This window comes from Echiichthys vipera (genome assembly GCF_963691815.1).
Source record: "Echiichthys vipera genome assembly, chromosome: X".
Lineage (NCBI taxonomy): Eukaryota > Metazoa > Chordata > Actinopteri > Perciformes > Trachinidae > Echiichthys > Echiichthys vipera.
Window position 1 is genome coordinate 588,251 of NC_139825.1, and position 21,182 is coordinate 609,432.

At 44.5% G+C, this 21,182-nt stretch overlaps 1 protein-coding gene across 1 annotated transcript in view; it reads left to right on the forward strand.

Moving 5' to 3' along the window:
• LOC310965473 (dihydropyridine-sensitive L-type skeletal muscle calcium channel subunit alpha-1-like) overlaps positions 1 to 20,229 on the forward strand; it is a 293,992-nt gene extending 273,763 nt beyond the window's left edge. Inside the window, exons 41-42 of the mRNA XM_083939088.1 lie at positions 2,475 to 2,626; positions 19,456 to 20,229. Coding sequence (XP_083795214.1) covers positions 2,475 to 2,626; positions 19,456 to 19,465 — 162 coding nt within the window. The 3' untranslated portion in view covers positions 19,466 to 20,229. The remainder of the gene's footprint in view (positions 1 to 2,474; positions 2,627 to 19,455) is intronic.
• The last annotated feature ends 953 nt before the right edge of the window (positions 20,230 to 21,182 follow it).

Below are 21,182 nucleotides of genomic sequence, written 5' to 3' on the forward strand. Positions count from 1 at the left end.
AAATAAACAGACATACGGTAAACACAAACATTTATTAACAAATTAATAAATGCAACAAACAAAACACAATAAACTAACTAAAGCTAAAAGCAAATGTGTTTGTGTGTGCGTGTGTGTGTGAAACAAAGAGGAGAGGTGGGGGGCTTGGACCCCTGCAGGGATGGTGTTAACATTTAAGTTACACAAAGGCAAGCAGGCTGAAGACCTCAGAAGTAAGGGCGTGATCACACTGTCCTCCCGGACCACGACCCGGACTTTAGGGTACTTGTCCCCCCTCCCTCTCCCCCCCCGCGCCCCAGCCCCGTTTGTACTCACACTGCCTGGGCCTCGGCCAATGCTTCTTGCTGTCCATACGCCTTCAAGCCGTAACACGTCACACGCATTGATCGCGTGTGTGTGGCTTTGTTTACAAATCTTTCCATAGACCGCAGAGTTTTTGTGCGTCTTGTCGACTGTTTTTGAATCTTTTCATCCAACCAAATCTGCAGTAAACACAACGTGAACCTTTCACCACCATTGTTGTTGTTGTTAAATGTCCGCGCATGGTCCGTCCTTCTATTTACATGTCCGAACAGGCGGACATATCGCTACTGCCGTAGGGCTCGTGCTCGTACACGTGCGCACGCTCGTGCTCGTACATGTGCAAACGGCTCCGCTAAAGCCCACCTCTTTCAAGCGGGCCGTGGAGGGCCAGCTGGCCCCAGTTGAGCGCGGAGCGGGTGCGCTCACACTACTTAAAGGTACTAGACTTTAGCTGAAAAACCGGTTTTGGCCGCGGCCAAAAGGACAGTGTGATCACGCTGTAAGAGTCAGGTTATAACAAAGTTACAGTTCTATCTAGCCGTTCATACAGTCCTATAACATGTAGTAATGCCTAACTGGTGATTAGTTACCAGTCCATGAGATGGGAGATAAATTGCGTTGCTTGATGCCAGTGGCTGGTCCTTGTGATGGAAACTGGTTGAAGAAAGGTTCTTGTTCTGGTTGTTGCTCTTAGACAAAAGAGGACTCAGGTAGCTCTTTGTTCTTCTCAGTTGAGTTGGTAACCGGTTGGTTAACCTTTGCCAGTGATCCTACACCATACAGGCCATTTTCAGGGCCGAGGGACAGCGGGCAGCTGGTCCCTTGATCTGGCAGGAGAGCGTCGAGTTGAGTGTGGAGATTCAAAGGAAGAGGGTTCAAGAAAGAGGAATCCAAGAGAGAGAGATAGCGCAGGAAGTGTCCTACAGTTTTATAGACACTGATGATGTCATCACCAGAGGTCAGGTGAGGCCTTCTCATAATCAAACTGAAAGTTCACGTTAATCCAGAAATTAACAATCATCTTTGGGGTGCTGGTTGCACCTACATATATGTATATATAAAATTTACAATAGTAATATATATATACAGACCAAAAGTACTGTAATAATGTAAAAAATGTAAAATGTGAAAGAAGACCCAGAAATAGCCCTCATGTGCTACAGATCAACTCCCTGTGCCACCACAGGAGTCAGTCCGGCAGAACTATTAATGGGGAGAAAAGTCAGGACAACACTGCCCACATTAAAGAAGAATATTCAACCTAAATGGCACAACAAAAAGACTGTTAAACAGAAAGATTCTGGTGAGAAGGCAAAACAAGCTTTCTACTATAATTGCAGAAATGGAGCCAGACCTATTCCAACACTACGACCTGGAGACACAGTCCTCACCAAGTTGGATCAGGAAAAGGCCTGGGTGACACCAGCAGTTCTTTCAAAAGAGTGTATGACTCCAAGGTCATACCACAAGGAGCAGTGTGTTCACAACCTGCCCAAGACACCCTACTTCCAGCTGACAGTACAGCAGTGATTTCCCAGCCAGCAACTGTTATCACTCCAGAGACTGTTTCTTCTAATCCGACGGAAGTCACAAGCCCCACACACACCCCTGCACAGACATCAGGACAGTATCGAACCAGAGCTTGACGACTGTGCAGACCAGTCAACAGGCTAGTCCTGTAGGCAGACACTGACGTGTCAACCATATGGCCTTTGGGGTGATTGGGGAAACAGAAGGACTCATTTGTTTTCTTTTTTTTTTAAAACAGAGAGAGAAAGAAAGTTATTTATTTATTTAGTTATTGATAGCTTTAAAGGGGGATATGTTATATATAGTTTAACTTTAAAGGGGGAGATGTCATATATAACTTAGTATAGCTTTTCCTGCGCCTGTTTGTTTAGATGTTTGTGCTGTCATTAAAGTAAATATAAATGGATCAAGCCGACCCTCAATCATTATACACGGGGAACATGGGACCCGGGGAACATATGTAGGCTTCCTAAAAACACAAAGAGATGGACAAAAAAATAAGTGTGATGCAAATATATATATTACTGACAGTCTCAATACTGATGTGTAATGTTTTGTATTAACTTGTTTTGACATATGTGACATCCGTATTTGTCAACTATGAATATAGCCCACAATAACTGGTATCTTCTCTAAAACAGAGACAAGGTAGTCTTTTTGGAAACCACTCAGACCCCTTTTCTTTGGAGAGTGAGATAGCCAATACTGGCCAGGCAATTAGCCAGCGTCCTCTGCTGATGGAAGGAGTCATCAACAACAATATAAATATCACCAACAGCAACACAAGTCACAGGTCAGTATGCTTATGTTTATGTTTGGGTATGTTAACTGTTTGCTTTGCCAAATCAAGGGCACACAAGGCAGTGTGTCTGTTACCAACACAAACACACACATACACACTGACACACACACATTCAGAGGCATTATAAAGCTCTGCATTTACTGCATTATTGGATATGTGATCGTCCTCTTATTATCAGTGGTTCAATCCCCCGCTCCTCCCTCCTTGGGCAGGATACTGAACCCCCAAAAGTACTTAATGTGTGTCTGAATGATTCAATCAGATCCTGAGGTAAATGTGGCGTGGCAGCTTCTGCCATCAGTGTTAAAGTGGGAATGTGGCATGAGGTGTAGGGCACTTTGACAACTAGATGGGGTGTATAAATGCAAGTTCATTTACCATTAGACAGATCATGTCACACATGAACTTGTATTAAAGGTGAAGGAAAGTGAGGTGAACTCGACTTCGGCTATCAGAGACAATGAGATTATACTGAAGAACAGACTTTGCAGAGCTCGGAGCACCAGCCCCCTGAGAACACAAATTCCTTAGGTAATACATTCATTAAACTTATTTAGAGTGAAATTACGGCATAAAATCACCCCATGGTTATTTTCAGCACTTGCATACATCAAATAAGCCATCAAGACAGTTTTTTTCCCCTGAAAAACTACTATTACTATTATTAACTGTTATGGAGTCATTCCGAAGAGCCGCTAACAGTCGCTAACAGTTGGACCTGGCTAACACCGATTAGCGGGGGGCAGTATGGTGAAGGCATTCAGGGCACACCCACACCGTCCATTCGTACCGTGCTCAAGCACGCTTCACGGCTAAAGTCTAGTTCGTTTGACCACTGTGAGTACAACTGTACCGCGCCCAGGCACAGCATGCTTGCGGGCTGCGGCCCAGTCGAGAGAGGTGGGCTTTAGTTTAACACGGATGCACATGTACAGGCACAAGCTTGAGCATTGACGGCGGTCCTGATGTCTGTTTATATGCGGCTGTTCCCGCAAATGACATTTAAAAAGATGCATCAAACGGTTTGCGATGGTCTGATGTGGAGGTGGAGTGTTGACTGCAGATTTGGTCAGATGAAATGTTAAAAAACAGTCTGACAAAACTAAATCTCAGAGGAGTGATGACGTATAAGCAATACGCAATTGAGCCGTGGCCCAGATCAATGTGAGTACAAGCGGGCCTGGGCTGCAGGGGAAGACAGAGCGGGGACAATCGCCCTAAAGCACGGGATCAAGGTACGAACGGACAGTGTGAGCGGCCCTAAAACGTCTTTTTTTAACCACTAATACTGCTCAAAATAACACAAAACCTCTGCAGTAGCATTATACGAGTACTGGGGCCTGTTTCACAAAGTCAAAGTCTGTTAACCCTGAAATGAGGGAAACTCTGAGTTTTCAGTTTCACAAAGGGAGGTAACTCAAACCAGAGACAGAGGGGTAACTCTAGCCTGTTTCACAAAGAGAGGTAACTTAACCTCTTGGTCAGTTACCATGGTAACATGCTCTCTGAAACTAACCTGGTCGGGACCAGGTTTTTCTCAGAAAACCTTGAGTTTCTCTCTGTCTCCGCCCTCTTTCAGCCACACACGGTGTTTGATTTCCTCATTCATTCAGTCAGCGGGCGAGTTTTGGCGTAGTATAGTTCCGTCAGTTTTTCAGAAAATCACTGCAAACATCAGACATTAGAAGTTATATGAGGTGGTGACTATTTCACTACCATGGCATGTCCTTTTGATAACGACCCCGTGGATGAAGGTGCAGCATTACCGCAAAGAGAATTAAATATTGGTCGGGAGAGGATTATCAGACCGCGCATAGACGTCCTTAATATACTGAAGCCATAAATACAAAATGAATGAAATGGATCTTTTGAGCTTGAATGTATTTGACTTAGCGTTTCCTAAATATATCCCAGCTTTTCTTGCAATTCATAGGTTCAAAAGTGTGTGCTTTTAATTGGGTTACCGGTATATAAACTACTCCTATACAGCCTTCTGATCCAGAATATCACCTTTAATGCGAGGGGGTGCATTTCACGGCAGGGAAACACCGTTTCACGTCACAGTCCATCTCATCCCTCCTTACATTTCCAACATTAACAACCAAAGTCATGCTCTCATATCACAGCAGATATTGTGTGTTGCGCTTACGGTAATATTTACTTTACCATGTAAAACATCCTGAAAATGAGGCGTCACCATGAGATTGTGCCGATGTTTTACCTGTTTGAACAAAGTTTTTATTTTTCATCTTAAGCTGCTGCCAAGTGCAATTCTCCCCCGTGGGACTGCACTTAAATGAAATAAACTAATAGGCTCCCACTCAAGCAGTTCCCCCTGTGATATTACTGTGATTGCAACAGGACTACATTTAAACTTACGCACTGACCCGAGCAGCAATGTCCTCCCGCACCGTCTCCCTCTCTTTTGCTGCTGCAGCGGTGTAAACCTGCTCAAACTCCGTATGAGCGCATTAATATTTCCAATTCCAGTTGTAGCGTAGCCCTTCGCTTCCCCGTTGCCATGGTGACTCGTCGAATCAGGGCTCCATTGATGCTGTCTTTTTTTACTTGTGGTGCACACGCTTAACTCCAGGTCAAACTACTCTGAGTTGATCAACCTAACGCAAATCTGCTGTTCTGGAACCGAAAACTCAGAGTTTCCTATCTCAGAGTAGATCAACTCAGAGTTCAGGGTTAAACTCAGAGTTTTTTGAACCTGCTTTGTGAAACGGACCCCTGGAGTTTATTAAAAGAGCGTTTTGAAAGACTTACTACTGGAACCAGCTCCTCTTGTAGTAAACTCCATTCCAGTTGATTACCAAATGCATTGGTGCTTTGTTTTCTGTGTAAGGACTCTTATCATGCTACTGCAGAGGTTTGGTGTTATTTTGAGCAGAATTAGTGGTTAAAAAATAAATTTTAATGCCTTCACCGTACTACCCTGAGCTAATCAGTGTTAGCCACATCCGGCTGTTAGCGACTCTATGTGAGTGCCGAAAAAGACCCTGGGAGGATTTTACACTGGAATTACACTTTAATTAATCCAGTCTAATTGATCAATTTTGGCTTAATTCGAGATTTTAAGGGAAATTCCTGAGAAGATGCTGCGTCTAAGGTTTTGTCATTCAATACTTTCAATTGCTTGACTAGGATGTTAGCATCAAGCATCTGACATCTACTCATGACCGCATGAAAATGTTTTGTTTCACCTTCCAATTGGCAGAAGTCAGAAAAGTTGTTCAGCAGGTTGTGGCAGGGTGGAAGTCCCTTTTGGAGCTCTTGAGCCTTTTGGAGCTGCTTTCCCAAAATGCAATTCAGGTTGATCTAATTTCTCCATCTCTCTCTTTTTCTGCCTGTCTCAGCTGACAGCTGTGGGGTCATCTTCAACCCTCCTAGGGTCAGAGGTCACTGTGGCAGAACTTGCATGATTAGCAGTCTTTTCTCTCAAAGTTTCTTTAGATATTGGTTCAGCTTTCAACACATTTGATCAGGTTCTGCTGTGGTTTGCAGTTCACAATTAGGAGTCAATAAAGAAACAGGCTTAAAGTTGTACTTTAAGATTTTTATTTATTTAATTTTCTTTTAAGTTAATATCTGAAGCTCCTCCCGGTAGTAAAGCATGAGACCAGAGTTTCAGGTTCAGGAGCCAGGATTCCCAGAGAAGTTGCAGGTCGCCAGGTAAGCTGTCATCCCAACTGAGCTTGTCGCGACATATCTGCTGGACAATTATTTTCCCTACCAGGATGAATGGTGCCACAAATCCGAGCGGGTCAAATATTGAGGCAACCGTGGACAGGACTCCTCGGGTGAGTGGATTTTGTTTGACGACTACTCGGAACTGGAATTCATCTGAGGTCACACAACACTGAATGCCGAGCGCTCTTTCTACATGATGCTCACCAAGCGCCCTGTACAGATCTTTGGCAGACGCAACACATTCCTCCTTAGGAATTGTGGCCATGACTTCCTCACTAGTTGAGATGAACTTATGCAGCCAGAGTTTGCCTGTGCTGCAGAGTTCTCTTGCTTCCTTCACCAGTTGGATGGCTTGCCTTTGAGATGTGACACTTGCCAGCCCATCGTCAACGTAAAAATTCCTTTTGATGAACTGGACTGTGTCTTCACTGAATCTTTCCCGTCCTTCATCAGCAAGTTGTCTTAGTCCAAAGTTGGCGCAGCCTTACATAGAATTGGTGAGACATGCGCTTGATGTCGCACATTATCGCCACAGGACCTCTACGAAAACGACAAAGGACTCCGACCAAGTTGTTTGTCAACTCTGGACCCGTTAGCAGATGGTCATTCAAGGAAGTCTCCTGCAACCTTGCAGAGTAGTCAAAGACGACGCAGATCTTCCCGGGCTTTTGCGGATGGTACACCCCGTGATGGGGAATGTACCATGCGGTAGTCTTGTTGATGTCTTCTTCAGGAACCTTTTCTGCATCTCCGCGAGCTATGATGTCATCCATGAATGTTTTGTAGGCCTTGTAGTACTGTTCGTTTATTTTTAGTTTCCTTTCTAAGCATCTGAGACGATGGATGCCGCAGACCTTGTTGTTTGGTAAGTTAGGTCTCTCCTTCTTGAAAGGTAGTGGCATCTCATAGTGACCATCATCGTTGAGCCTGATGCTCCCTTGCATCTGTGACAGGAATCGGAGGTCTTCTTGTGAGATGCTTGTGTCATATGTAACTCTTTCGACAAAGTCAGACTCCAGGATCTTAATGACATCTACAGGTGAGACTACTTCTTAGATCTGTGTTCTGCAGACATAATGCAGTTCACTTGTGACGTTTGAAGCCAACTTACAATCTGGAATGACTTGCTTTACAACAACTTGGTGACTTACTCCTATAGCGTCTCCATAATCCAGATGAAGGTTGCCATAGCCTACTATGCTCCAGCCCAAGTCGGTTCTCAATCCGAACGGCTGATTTCCTTCACCAGACACCACCTGACTTGGAACGAGAGCTTGAGGACAGTTGTAGCCAATTAACAAGCCAACATCACAACTTTGAAGAGGAGCTATCTCAGCTGCGATGTGTTCGAGGTGAGGCCAAACTTTAGCCGTCTCTGGTGTGGGAATATGTTCTCTATTTGCAGGTATGGAGTCTCTTGTATATGTCACCGGCAGAGGTATTATATTGTCTGAATAGAATCCTCTTACTTGTAAGCCAGTGACTCTTCGACATGGCACGATGGTGTTTCTTGGAACCATTGTGGACAGCTTTAACTGAACTGGTTCATTCTTTGTGTGCAGAGCCCTTGCAGTTTCCTCAAGGAGGAAGGTTGTGTCACTTTGTGTATCCAGGAGTGCGTACACAAGAATTTCACTATCAGGCTCACTTGTGGCTGACACCCACAACGGAATAATAGTGGCTGTATGAGTGTATTTCATGTTCTGTATGACTCTGTTTGACATTGCCTCAAATGAGGATCTCGCTGCCTTGTCTTGTCGCCGTTCAGTGCTTCCGTCCTTCTGCATGTCATGGTAACTAGCACCAGTAGCCTTTGTCAGCATTTTTATTTCATTAGTGCACTTATCATGGAGGCAAGTTGGATGTCCTTTTTCACATATGTTGCAGGTCTGTCTCCTTTCACATTCTTTCGAGCGATGGCCGGATTGTAAACAGCCGAAACACAACTTGTTTCCCTGGACAAACTTGACTCGTGCAGAGACTGTTTCATCCATAAACTTGTAACACTTGAGTAAACTGTGACCTGCCTTCTCACAGAAAGCACAACTGGAAACAACAGCCTTTTCATCTGAGTTTGTTGCTTGCACCTTTGCTCCAGGAGCTCTGTACCGTGAAACCTTGTTCTTTTCATTTTCACTTGGCTTGAGAGCATAGAGAGATGTTATTGGGTTGCAAGCAATTCTGGCTTCACATGTGAGGAACTGAAAAAAGTTGCTTGGGAACCTGTAACTTTGCTCTTGCACTTCCATGACCTTCTTATTCCATCTAGAGGTCAGCCAGTCTGGAAGTTTAGCGAGTATCTGCTGATTCTCATTACAGTCGTTGAGTACTTCAAAGCCCTTGATTTGAAACATGGTTGCCTCACAGCTGCGGAGGAAGTCAGCAGGTTCTTGAAGTTCCACACTACTCTTGGAGTTTATCTTGTCAAGCTTGTCCCTGAAAGCTTTGGCGATGAGGAATGGATTGCCATATCTCTCTTCTAGATAGTCCATGCTGCGCGATAAGCTGAATCTGTGCCTAGCAGGAAGTAGCTCTCTATGGCTTTCTTGGCTGTGCCACTCATACTTTCGCAGGTAATATATATTTTCTTCACCTGGTAAGTTTTTCCTGTCAATAAGTGTTTAAAATGAAACCTTTCCAGTCATTAAATCTGAGTCGATCGCCGCTGAATGTTGTTGTTTCGGGTGTAGGAAGATGGCTTGCACTGATGGACTCTCACAAGAGCTGCTGTGCTGTCTTCTCTCCCTAGTTGTGTCATTGCTTGTGGTGGAGGGTTATGCTGAGACAACTTGAATTTCTTCCTTCCTTTTCAGAGAGACAGGTTGATGGAGCAGTTGATCTATTTCATCATCTGACCATTCATTTTCTTCATACACTTTCTGACGTGCCTTGGCAGCCTTTAACTTTCTTAATGTCTCCAATCGTTCCACTTCTCGTCGCTTGGCCTCTAGCGCCCTTTGCCTCTCTGCATTTTCTGCCTCAAGTTGTTCGAGTTCCTTGATATGACATTCTTTCTCTAATAGTACCTGCAAGGCAGCTTCTTTGGCTGCGACTTCAGCAGCAGCCTCCCGTCTGTGAGCAGAATACTGGCTTGAGCGTCCGGACGTGACCTTTGAATTACTTCGAGAATTAACTGAAGACCTGGTGGACTTGGATTTTGTATGATGACAGATGCTTGTTGTATCTGATGCTGCTGACTTAAACACCGATTCTCTATCTCGCTTTTTGCTGTCTTGTTTTTCAATCTCTTGATTTTCCTCAGTTTCTGTGTGTAGATAACTTGTAGCAGTTTTAATTATTGTCTTTGTTACTGCTTCACAGGTGTCTATTCTGCGACGTGTATCGGGATCTGAAATGTCAATACGTCTCAATTCTTCATAGACATCATTCAGGTCATTTGCAGCATCACTCACCTTAGTAATGTGTTCATGCAGCGGGCTGTTTGGACACTCTTCTCTCAGCACTCCTTTAGCATCCTTAATGACTGCTTTCCACTTGACGTAGCTCTTGAACAAACAGTGTTGAACCCTTTTAACTTGCTCCTTGTGCAGTTATGGCCCTTTTCTGTCAACTTGCAAGCTCTTTGACTTCTCTGGCGAAGAGGCCTGGTTAGCAGCTTCCATATCTTCCGATGCTTGTGGTTGCAAGTCTGTTCCATGCTGTCTACATGCTGCTGTTCGTTTAAAAAACAGGGTTTATTCACAGTCACCGACCGACCCGTGACAACTAAAGAAAGTAAAAATAAACAAATAGACAGGTATATACATTTGCTAATTCAGAGCTTGCAGCTTAATGATTACACATATACACTAATAATACACACCTCGTAGGCTGCACACTACCAAAGGGCTGAATCTTGTCTTTTCTTCTGTCTTTGTCTTCTTTGTTTACATTTAATGTCGTAACATTGTAATCGGAAATCAGAACTTCCAACTTCTGAGTCAGGGATAGAAGTAACTGAGTAAATGAGTAAGGGCAGAAGCGTAACATGAACATTTGTGTGTGTGTGTGCGTGTGTATGTATGGATTTAGGGGAACATATAGCGGACGGACCAGAAGTAGAGAGGTGAATGTGTTTCATTAAAGTTTACAAAAGAGCAAAAAATAAATAAAAAATAAAAATACTCAATACATATACTGACCATGAACGTGACAAGATGGAGGCTCTGAAAGAAGTTACATCTTACTGCCACAGAGGCCACTAGAAACAACGTATCTCAATTCTTATGGCGTACAACTTTAAGCATCAAGCCAGAAAAGAGAGATATTGTTATAGGGTTGAGAGTCCTTGAGAGTTGTAATCTTAGATTCTGATTCAGATTCATAAAACATTTTTGTCTCTCGTAAAAGAAAATCTTGACGTTACTCAATATACAAACAATTCAATTTCAATTAAATTCAATTTTATTTACATTGCCAATTCATAACAAGATGACACTTTAAATAATGAGTAGGTAAAGACAACACTCTATGACTTATTTATGGTTTACATAGACCCAACAATTCCCCCTTGAGTACACAGTGGCAACGAAAACCTTCCCTTTAACAGGCAAGAACGTTGAACAGACCCAGCTCTATGGAGGACAGACATCTGTCTTGACCGGTTTGGGAGAAAGAAAAGGAGAGAGAAAAAGAGAAAAGACAGACGGATGGACAGAGAGAGATAAAGACAGACGCAAAGACGGACAAAGAGACAGTCCCAGAGATGCATACAACCACAAAAGTAGCAGTAACTATAACTAGAAAATTCTGATTTTTTTTAACTGTGGGCTTGACTTTTACCTGTTCTGATACTTGGTGCACATCACAATACTAAGGTCAAAATTAGCAGAAGCAGAAGTTGGCTAGTAGTAGCAGTAGTAGTATTAAAAAGGCTGTAGTATTTGTCTAATCCTGCTCTTGGTGAATTAAGTATCCCCACACCCGCTGGGCGTCTCATACCCTGGGCAACTCCAGAGAAGAATAGTGTCCAAGACTGTGTGTGGAGGTAAGCCCCACCAGATCTAACTGGTAGCACTCCACCTCCCGCACAAGCTCTGGCTCCTTCCCCCATAGAGAGGTGACATTCTCCATCCCCAGAGCCAGCCTCTGCTGCCCGGGTCTGGTCCGTTGAGTATTTAAAAAGCTGTATATGTGCAAAAGTATGAAAAAGCTGAATATTTGAAAACAATATTAAAAAAGCTGAATATGTGCAAAAGTATAGAAAAGCTGAATATTTTAATAGAATATTCAAAATCTGAATTTCTGCAAAAGACCAGCTCTGTGAGTGCCAATCAGAGGCCAGCTCCGTGAAAGCCAATAAGAGGCCAGCTCCGAGCCATTCAGATGCCAGCTCTGTGAGAACCAATCAGAGGCCAGCTCTGTGACGACTGACTTGGTTGTTCCAAATAAGAAATGTGTATGTGTAGTTCAATTTACAACATAGATAGCTAGATATATGCTTTGTTCGAGGCTATTCAACTAGGTGCCATACCAGAGCAATTAGGTAGATGTCCGTGTGAGCAGTTGTGGACCCTCAAGGCCAGCAAGGCCTTCTCTGCTGGCCTAAACATAATCAGGAATATATTTTTTTGATATATATAATCTTTCCACAAATATGTATTAAATTGTTCCCCATAGTCTATAAACTTAATTTCATAGCTTTCCTAAGTTGGTTGCTCTGCTTCCAGCCCCAGGTCGAGGTCTGGGGGGGCTGGCGTTTATGTTAGAGTTTTTATCCAATCACTATTCAGCTCTCATGTGTTGCCAGGGTCCCAAATCTGCCCTTACGCCAGCAGAAGCAAGAGTGCAGGCGCATGGTAGCTTAAAGTCAATGATGACGGACCTGTGGCATTAACTAATCAGCTAGCAGGCCTACAGCGTAAATATGCGAGATGTAATACGTGGTGCCGAAGCCCTGGAACCTGTCGTCTTCTTTCTGGCGTCCCGGCACCTGGCGATGTCACTGCAACAGGTCGAATTGTAGTTCCCCCAAAACTCCCATTTTGAGAGTATTGTGGTACAGGTGTTGTTACATGGAGAGGCTGGGAAAACGGAATCAAGGCTTGTACAGGGATCTCCACGTCCCATCCTTGAAAAACTAGAATAATTCCATTACCCTTGGTGACGTTTTCACCTTCAAGATTCAAGATTCAAGATTCAAGAAGCTTTATTTATCCCGAGGGAAATTATTGTGCAACAGTTTCGATACAAAGGCGGAAAAGGATCAGAGTAACAATAAGCATAAACATAAATCAAATCAAAATAAAGCTAACGTCAGATAAATCAGGCAATGAACCAAGTGTGACAGAGTGCAACAGACGTCGTGGTTAAGCGTAGGTATATACAATATACAACAATACGCAGCGTGCAGTTTAGCAGCAGATTGAAATAAAATAAGTACAAACTAGATAAGTGAGAAGAAGTTATAAGTGTTAAAAATGTTAAAAATGTAGCAGCATGTCCTACAGAACTAAGTGACAGTATGGCACAGTGGAGTGTAGCAGCATTTCGTACTTCAGTCAGTTACAGTAAACCACAGTGAAATGTAGCAGCATGTCCTAAAGCACAGTAAGTGTATCAGCAGATAGTTACAGTAAACCATTAATAAATAAATAAAGTGATGTAGTGGTGATATAAAGTGACAGTGTAGTATAGCAGCATTACTTACTGAAGTAAGTGACAGTACAACTGAATAAAGTACAACTGAATAAAGTGGTGCAGTGATGGTATAAAGTGACAAAGTGACATTTTCAGGATACAGTGTCTCCACTGTTCCTCACCTGACCGGGGGGAGATGAATTATAAAGTTTGATGGCCGCCGGAAGAAAAGACTTCCTCCGGCGTTCAGTGTTACACCGTGGGAGAATGAGTCTATGGCTGAATGTGCTTCTGCTGGAGGTCAGCAGCTGGTGGAGAGGGTGAGAGTTATTGTCCAGGATGCTGTGCAGTTTAGACAGCATCCGCCTCTCAGACACCGCCACCAAAGAGTCCAGTTTGACCCCCAGGACGGAGCCAGCCTTCCTGATGATCTTACTGATCCTCTTTGCGTCTGCTGCCCTTAGTCTGCTGCCCCAGCACACAACAGCAAAGAAGATGGCACTGGCTACCACTGACTGGTAGAACATCCTCAGCATGGTGTTACATACATTGAATGACCGGAGCCTCCTCAGGAAATAGAGACGACTCTGGCCCTTCTTGTAAACAGCCTCAGTGTTCTTGGAAAAGTCCAGTTTGTTGTCCAGGTATACTCCAAGATATTTGTAATCCTGGACAACATCCACAGTCACGCCGTTGATGGAGATGGGTGTGGGGGCAGATTTACTCCTGCGGAAATCCACCACTAGCTCCTTAGTCTTGGTGGCGTTTAGAATCAGGTGATTAGCTGCACACCAGTCGACAAAGGAGTCCACAACGCCCCTGTACTCCTCCTCCTTCCCCTCACTGACACAGCCAACAATTGCAGAATCGTCAGCAAACTTCTGCAGGTGGCAGGACTCAGAGAGGAACTGAAAGTCTGAGGTGTACAGGGTGAACAGAAATGGGGAAAGAACAGTACCCTGTGGAGCTCCAGTGCTGCAGACCACGGTGTCAGACACTCTGTCCTGCAGTCTGACATACTGTGGTCGACCCGTCAAGTAATCGGTAATCCAGGAAACCAGGGGAGGGTCCACCTGCATCGCCGTCAGCTTCCGTCCCAGCAGAGCAGGCCGGATGGTGTTGAACGCACTTGAGAAGTCCATGAACAAGATTCTCACTGTGGTCCCCGCTCTGTCCAGGTGGGCGCAGGCACGGTTGAGCAGGAAGATGATAGCATCCTCCACTCCTAGTCTCAGGGACTTCATCAGGTGCGATGTCAGCGCCACCGGTCTGTAGTCCTCTGAGGTGCTGGGACGCACCTTCTTTGGTAATGGTACCAGGCAGGCTTCCACAGCACAGGGACCTTCTTGAGACTCAGGCTGAGGTTGTAGATGTACTGCAGGACTCCACACAGCTGGATCGCACATGTTTTGAGGACCCTCGGGCTGACACCGTCGGGACCCGCTGCCTTGCCTGGGCGGAGTCTGCACAGCTCCTTCCTCACCTGCTCTGCAGTGAAGGTCTGTCTGCTGTGTGTGTTGGAGGGGGTGGAGAGAGGTGATGGCGGGGGGGAGGGGACAGGTAGGGCAAAATCAGGAAGGAATTGAGGGGGAGGTGTCAGCAGGGTTGGAGGTTTGGAGGTGGGTGGTTGTAGAGGAGCCGTGGGGAGGTGGTCCAGAGCCCTTTCATCAAATCTGTTGAAGAACAGATTTAGCTCATTGGCACGTTCAGTACCACCTCCTACCGTCTGGCTACCAGATGGTTTGTAGCCAGTGATGCTCCTCATGCCGCTCCACACGTCCTTTAAGTTGTTCTGCTGGAGTTTGTGCTCCAGCTTCCTCCTGTAGGTATCTTTGCCCTGTTGGATCCTCTCTTTCAGCTCCCTCTGGACCTGCCTCATCTGCTCTCTGTCCCCCTCTCTGAAGGCCCTCTTCTTCGCATTCAGCAGGACCTTGATGTCTCTGGTGACCCACGGCTTGTTATTTGGGAAACAGAGTACAGTCTCTGTAGGAACAACGCTGTCCACACAGAAATTGATGTACCCTGTTATGCAGTCCGTGAGATCATCAAGGTCCTCCCCATGTGAATTACAGAGCAAATCCCAGTCTGTGAGTTCAAAGCAACCCTGTAAAGCTTCGTCAGTCTCCTGTGACCATCTCCTCACAGTCCTGGTGGTCACAGGAAGCCGCTGGACTTGGGGCTTATACAGGGGCTGCAGATGGATGAGGTTGTGATCTGATCTTCCAAGAGGAGGAAGGGCAGTGGAGCTGTAAGCCTCCTTAACATTAGCATACAGCAGGTCCAGTGTCTTGTTTTCCCTGGTGGGACAGTCCACAAACTGCTTGAAAGTGGGCAGTGTTGCAGCCAGAGTGATGTGGTTGAAGTCCCCAGATATTGCAATGAATGCGTCTGGGTGCCGTGTCTGAAGTCCCGCGACGACGGTGTGGATGACGTCACTCGCGCGCGCCGCGTTTGCAGTCGGAGGAATGTAAACAACCAGAACGATCACGTGTGAAAACTCCCTCGGCAGGTAGTATGGCCGCAGACTCACGGCAAGCAGCTCAATGTCCGGGCTACACACACGCTCCTTTACAGTCACGTGTCCAGGATGACACCACTTGTTGTTAATAAGAATAGCAAGTCCCCCACCTTTCCTCTTGCCACTCTCACGGTGACTCCTGTCCGCCCGAACAGTCTGAAAGCCGTCCACAGTTACGTTCGAGTCCGGGATGTCCTCGTGGAGCCACGTCTCCGTGAAACACAGCACACTGCTCACACGATACATCCACTGAGTCTTCACCAGGCCCGCCAGCTCGTCCATCTTGTTAGCCAGCGACCTCACGTTCCCCATGGTGATGGAAGGGAGAGATGGTTTATATCTCCTCTTCTTTTCCCGTTGTTTACGTCCAGCCTTACATCCCCTGTACTTTCTCCTCAGTTCTTTGGGGATTTCAGGCCTCTCCCGCATTAGCGCCGTTTGTGTTAGCGTCAACAGCTGTTCACGGGTGTAAACAATGGAGCCGCCGCATTGTTGCGTCCAGACGGAGACGCGGTCGGCAAAAATAGTCCCAAGAATGAGACAAACGGACAAAAAACACGTAAGAAAGTTCACGAACATAGTTGGCTAAGGTTAGCACTACGACTTACAGGAAAAAGTACTAATAAAAAGACAATAAAATAAGATAAAATAGCATGAAAGTGCGGAAAGGAGAGGGAGCAACTGTTGCTGGCTGCCGCTTTACACAGCGCCGGAACCGGAAATTTGGGTCTGGCTCCACATCAAAACTCTAGTCCCATTAAGCGCGGTATTCCAGAATTCTGTTAGGTTCCCTTATGTGTTGTCCCACACCATGAAGACACTTCTTGGTTGGACCGTCAAGAAAGCCTGCTGGGCTGTCTTTGTTGACCCATAGTGGACCCTGGGTGGGGTTAGGGCCCATGGGTGGCTGCAATGAGTAGGACTGCAATAACTCCAAACATCACTTCACCACTTTTGGCCAAAAAGCAAAAGCAACATTTAATTTTCTTTCTTTTATTCAGCTGCTATGGCTGGTATTCCATTCTTTGTAATCCAAATTTGTCTGGGCCGAGGAGTTCTTCTCCCTGGTTGAGGAATCATAGGTTGAAGCTCCATTCTTGATTGGAACCTCTCTTAGTTATGAATAATCAGTCGCTATATAATGGCTTATAAAGAAGAGGGCCAGAGACACGCCCTTAGTCACTCCCCTATCGTCATGTCACTTTGTAGCTTACTGTGTAGCTCATTTTTTCCACATTTTGTAGAGGCCTGGAAAGTTGCTGAATATCACCTCGCCCCTTAGCTGAATGACTATCAATTCCCACCGTTTATATAAACATTGCTGGTAAATACGCCTTTTTTTCAAACTAGTCACCAACCACTCACATCTCAGTACATACCATAGTGCTTCAAGGGTAAAGGGTGGATTGTTCACTTTGCGGTGTTCGTAGTAAAAATCTGAAGTTATCTTTGTCTCCGTAATCAAACACTCGGTTCTTTCTAATAATTTCCTCGGGACCCTATTCTTTTCAGGATCATAAGGTCAAAATGGTAGTGCTGCTAACATGGCATACATAGGGAGTTTGACATACCGCCCATCCAGTGCATCTGTTTCTTCAGTTCTTAACTAGCTGGGAGTGGGATAGAGGTAAGAAACTTGTCTATCTTCACCCTCTGTGTTTCCAGGGTCTAGAATTCAGTCGTCAACCAGCTGGGGGTGGGGTAGAGGTGAGAAAAGCTCCTGTCCTCTTCTCCTACCCCTTCGGGTTTGTAGCAATACCAATCAGCTGGTGAATAATGAGAAGATGGTTTTCTGCTTTTTCTCATAATGCTTTTTAAAAAATGAATTACTTCCATCTCAATTGTTGAATTTCTTGTAATTCAACAAGGAATTTTATAAATCCAAGAGTCAGTTTACAGTTATCCAAGCTTCTCCTTTCTTCTGGGCATCACAGGCTTTACTATTCCATCTTTAATGGCCGCAACATATGTACAAAGCAGTCCCCCTAATAGTATGGCTATCCCCACTATGTACATTGCCCCTAACAGTAATCTACCCGAGTCGATAGTAGTTGGCTCTCTCTTCTTTATTCCATGTCTTTGTGAGACCCAAGATCCAATTTTTCCCCATGCTTCCATACTTTTATTGCTTTTGCTGGGAGCCTTGCATGGAGCTCCCTTTTTTGGAAAACAGGCACCCCAGGCACTTCCCTTTGCCCGCAGGGACTCCCTCTTCTGGCTCAGGTTCTTCGGGCTGCTCCTCAACCCACAGAGATGTTGGATCCCACCGAGACTACTCTGTGGAATGGAACTGTTACTATGTAAAAGTCACCGTCTGATCCGGTGTTCTGGGAGTGGCTAGCAGAGCAGCCACGGACTTGTATAATTTCCCCTGGACGCCATTCCTTCTGGGTGACGGTGAACTCTGCCCTTTTTGTCTTGGGTTTAGTAGTTTGGCTCCCTCAGGCGTCCAGTCCGGTGACACTGTAGTATAAATTGTTTCCTCTGCATTCTTCCTTGGGAACTTCTGGCAGATCTTCCCATGGGTATTCCGAGCATTTTATTACCTCTTTTTATCAGAGATGCCCATGTGGTGAGTTCCCATGGCCCAGTCCATCCTGCCCACACTTCCCTATCCCGAACATCGTCAGGAAGATGGCTGACGCCCTCATGAGTGCCAGCCTTTTCCGGATCCCAGTAAACTCTCAGCAGTTGGGAAGCTTGGACGGCACATAGTGAGGGGTCTGTTACCTGGCACAGCCAAGGGTTGTATGGCCATGCCCACTGGATTACCCGATCCAGCAGATTCAAACCCTTCTCACCGTTTTTTTTTACCTCGGCTTCACCTGTCACCGATTATTTAGGGTCCGGAAGCACGTATAATGTCGGCGCAGACTGTCCAGCCCCTGGGCCCTCCTGCAGCGCCGGCTCTCCTGGTTCATTGGGTTTGGCTTCAGCCGTGGTTGATTCAACCCCCTTCACCTGTCCAGACACGCTATGGAACTCATCAAGCGGATCCAGGAATCATCGCACCTGCCACCCGTTTGCCGACCCTAACCAGCAATAGTTTCCCGATGCATGACTGGAGGGCACAGCTGCGGCAGTAGTGGACAAACTAACCATCCCACCTGCAGGAGCATTCTGAAGACAGCAGAAGTAGTAACATGCATTGATGAGACATGAATGACACAGATAGAGAGGATAGAAGCTCAGAGTATTAGGAACAGTATTGTCCTCCGGCAGACTAGGCCTATAGCAGTATAGCTACGCATAGCAAAATCAGCTTAGTACATGCAGGCTCTAAGAGAAATTGAATGCCAATAACAGCATAGCAAAGGGATAGTAAGCCCCAGCAATAAGATGCTCGTACAACCTGGGAAAGTGAGAGGTTTTTTTCTTTACATTATAAACTTTCATAGTTTTCAAATCTTTTTAGGTACAGAAATGAAAAATGAAAAAAACTATTTTCATTGATGGGTTTCTCACACTACATCAGCTATTGTCATATTGTCATCTCTATTATAACGCCGATAAACATAACCATGGTTTGTGGGTTAACAGTTAAATAACCAATAGAAATGTAGGCTACACAATTCACTGTGACGTATTCCACTTCAATAAACATGGCGGATAGCAAGAAAATGTGCAGACACTAAAACATGACTTATGGATTTATTCCTTTGGAGATAAACACTAGTTTACCTTTGCGCCTGCTCTGCGATCATGTTTTCCCTCGCAGTTACAGGAACATTTAATCATAAAACATCCTGACAAAGCATCCAAAGATACGGCCTACTTCAAGTCTTGTAACGTCAATCAAAGTGAAAGTGGGTGGGCGCAAGTCGATCAAGGTAAGGTCAGGGAGGCATTTGCTCAAAAAAGGTTGAGAACCACTGTATTATAGTGTTGTGAATTTTTCCATCAATAGAGACTGACGATAGGGAAAAAGTAGCCTACACTTTATTATAATGGTAATAGCTTGCTGTTGTGTATGTTTGCCTGAACTGATAACATGACATGTTTTATTCTTCTTCTTTTGTTTAATCAGCCTTTATTAATGGTTGGAAGAATTGGCCTGTGACCATTGATGTCTAATAGAGTACTCCAAATCCATGACCTTTGACCTCAGCAAAATGGAGAGAGCAGAAACTTCTCAACAGATGCAAAGAAGGATTTTGATTACAGAGGATGCCAAAGCTGCCAACCCCATTTGCATTTGAATTATTAAACTGGGTTAGTGTGAACTTTTCACACTGGTTTTGTGTAACACTAGGGGGTTTAATTGAAAGGTATTTATTTTAAACAAAATATCACAATGACAGTGAACATTTTTTGGAAAATACTTTGAAGTTGATTATGTTGTTACTCTGTCTGCATGTTTACATAGTGTGACCATGTAGAGCAACATTAGCATTCATTTGGAGCTGTGTTTCACGCTCTTTAAGCTCAGTTTAGGTTACCACCAACTCCTGCAGTATATATCTGGTTCTTAAGCTGTAACTTTTTTTCAATGTAGAGCAATAGTATTTGTGTGCAAAATAGTAATACACATCAAATAAAACATAACCTTATATATTGTTTCACTGTCTGTTTTTCCTTGATCATTGTCTTCTACTTGTGCTCAATAAACTCAAAAATACAGTACATGATTTCAAATTACAGTATCACTGTACCCTTTTGATTGTCATGGCAATCCATATGTGACAGTCCAAGTGTACAGGTCAGTCTTCCTGTGTTTTATTTTCAGAATGATCATGGTGGAAAATGTGGATTCACAGACAAAGGCATCATATTCAGATAATTAACGCTACTTTAACATATAAACCAGCCTACCGTTAGGTTTAGACCAATCAGGCCATCTTAAATTTGCCACACTCAGATCTTCTTTAATTCATTTATCCCTGTTTTAACTCAATGTTGCATTATTCTTGTATTATCATTATCATTGAATCAAATAAATGTTTATGATCTTACGTTGTTGTGCAAGTTTTTCCTTGGGGAAATGGTCACTGTTCTGGTATACAGACTAACAAGTTTTAGACTGAGACTGATTAAATACGTTAATAAGATGCATCACTAAATTAAGCTGATGGAGTTAAATTTATTGTGTCTGGTCGAACAGTGTGTTGGTCCATGGGCTTCTTTACATAAAAGTGGTAATAGTCCAGCTGGAGCAACAATGTTACTGTCATGGCTCTCCAAAGTCCGTCTGTGCAGGTCACTCCTCTTTCGGTCCACTGATTCTGTTCATAAGCTCCTGCTCTTGCCTGTAATGTTTTAATGTCTGCTTCAGTCAAAGTAGGTTTCACAACGTCAGTCACTATCATCTGTGCTACTCGGACGTAGCCTGCTACTATTTTAGCTGCTGTATCAGCTGCATTATTTCCTCAAATTATCTCTGTGTCCCCCTTTCGATGCCCTTTACATTTTAAAAATGGTTACCTTTGTGGGTAACAATAGTTCTCTTATGCTGTCAGAAGTCCTGTTCTAAACTGTAGGATAACTAGACTTATTATATTAAATTAATTAATCACCTTATTAATAATTAACTAGGCTAATGAATTATTCCTCGTTAAGAAGGGCACCACCATTTCTTAAACAGGGAATGTGGACTCCAGTGCTAGTCCAGTGGTAACCTAGTCACCTGCAGTAGAAACCTAACAAAGTCGAAACCAACTTCCCACCAACGACTGTCACTCCAACGACTGTCAGTGGCACTTTGAGCACAAAGGGTTCCAGTGACATCATCGGAATTGTGACAGGTTAAATACCTGG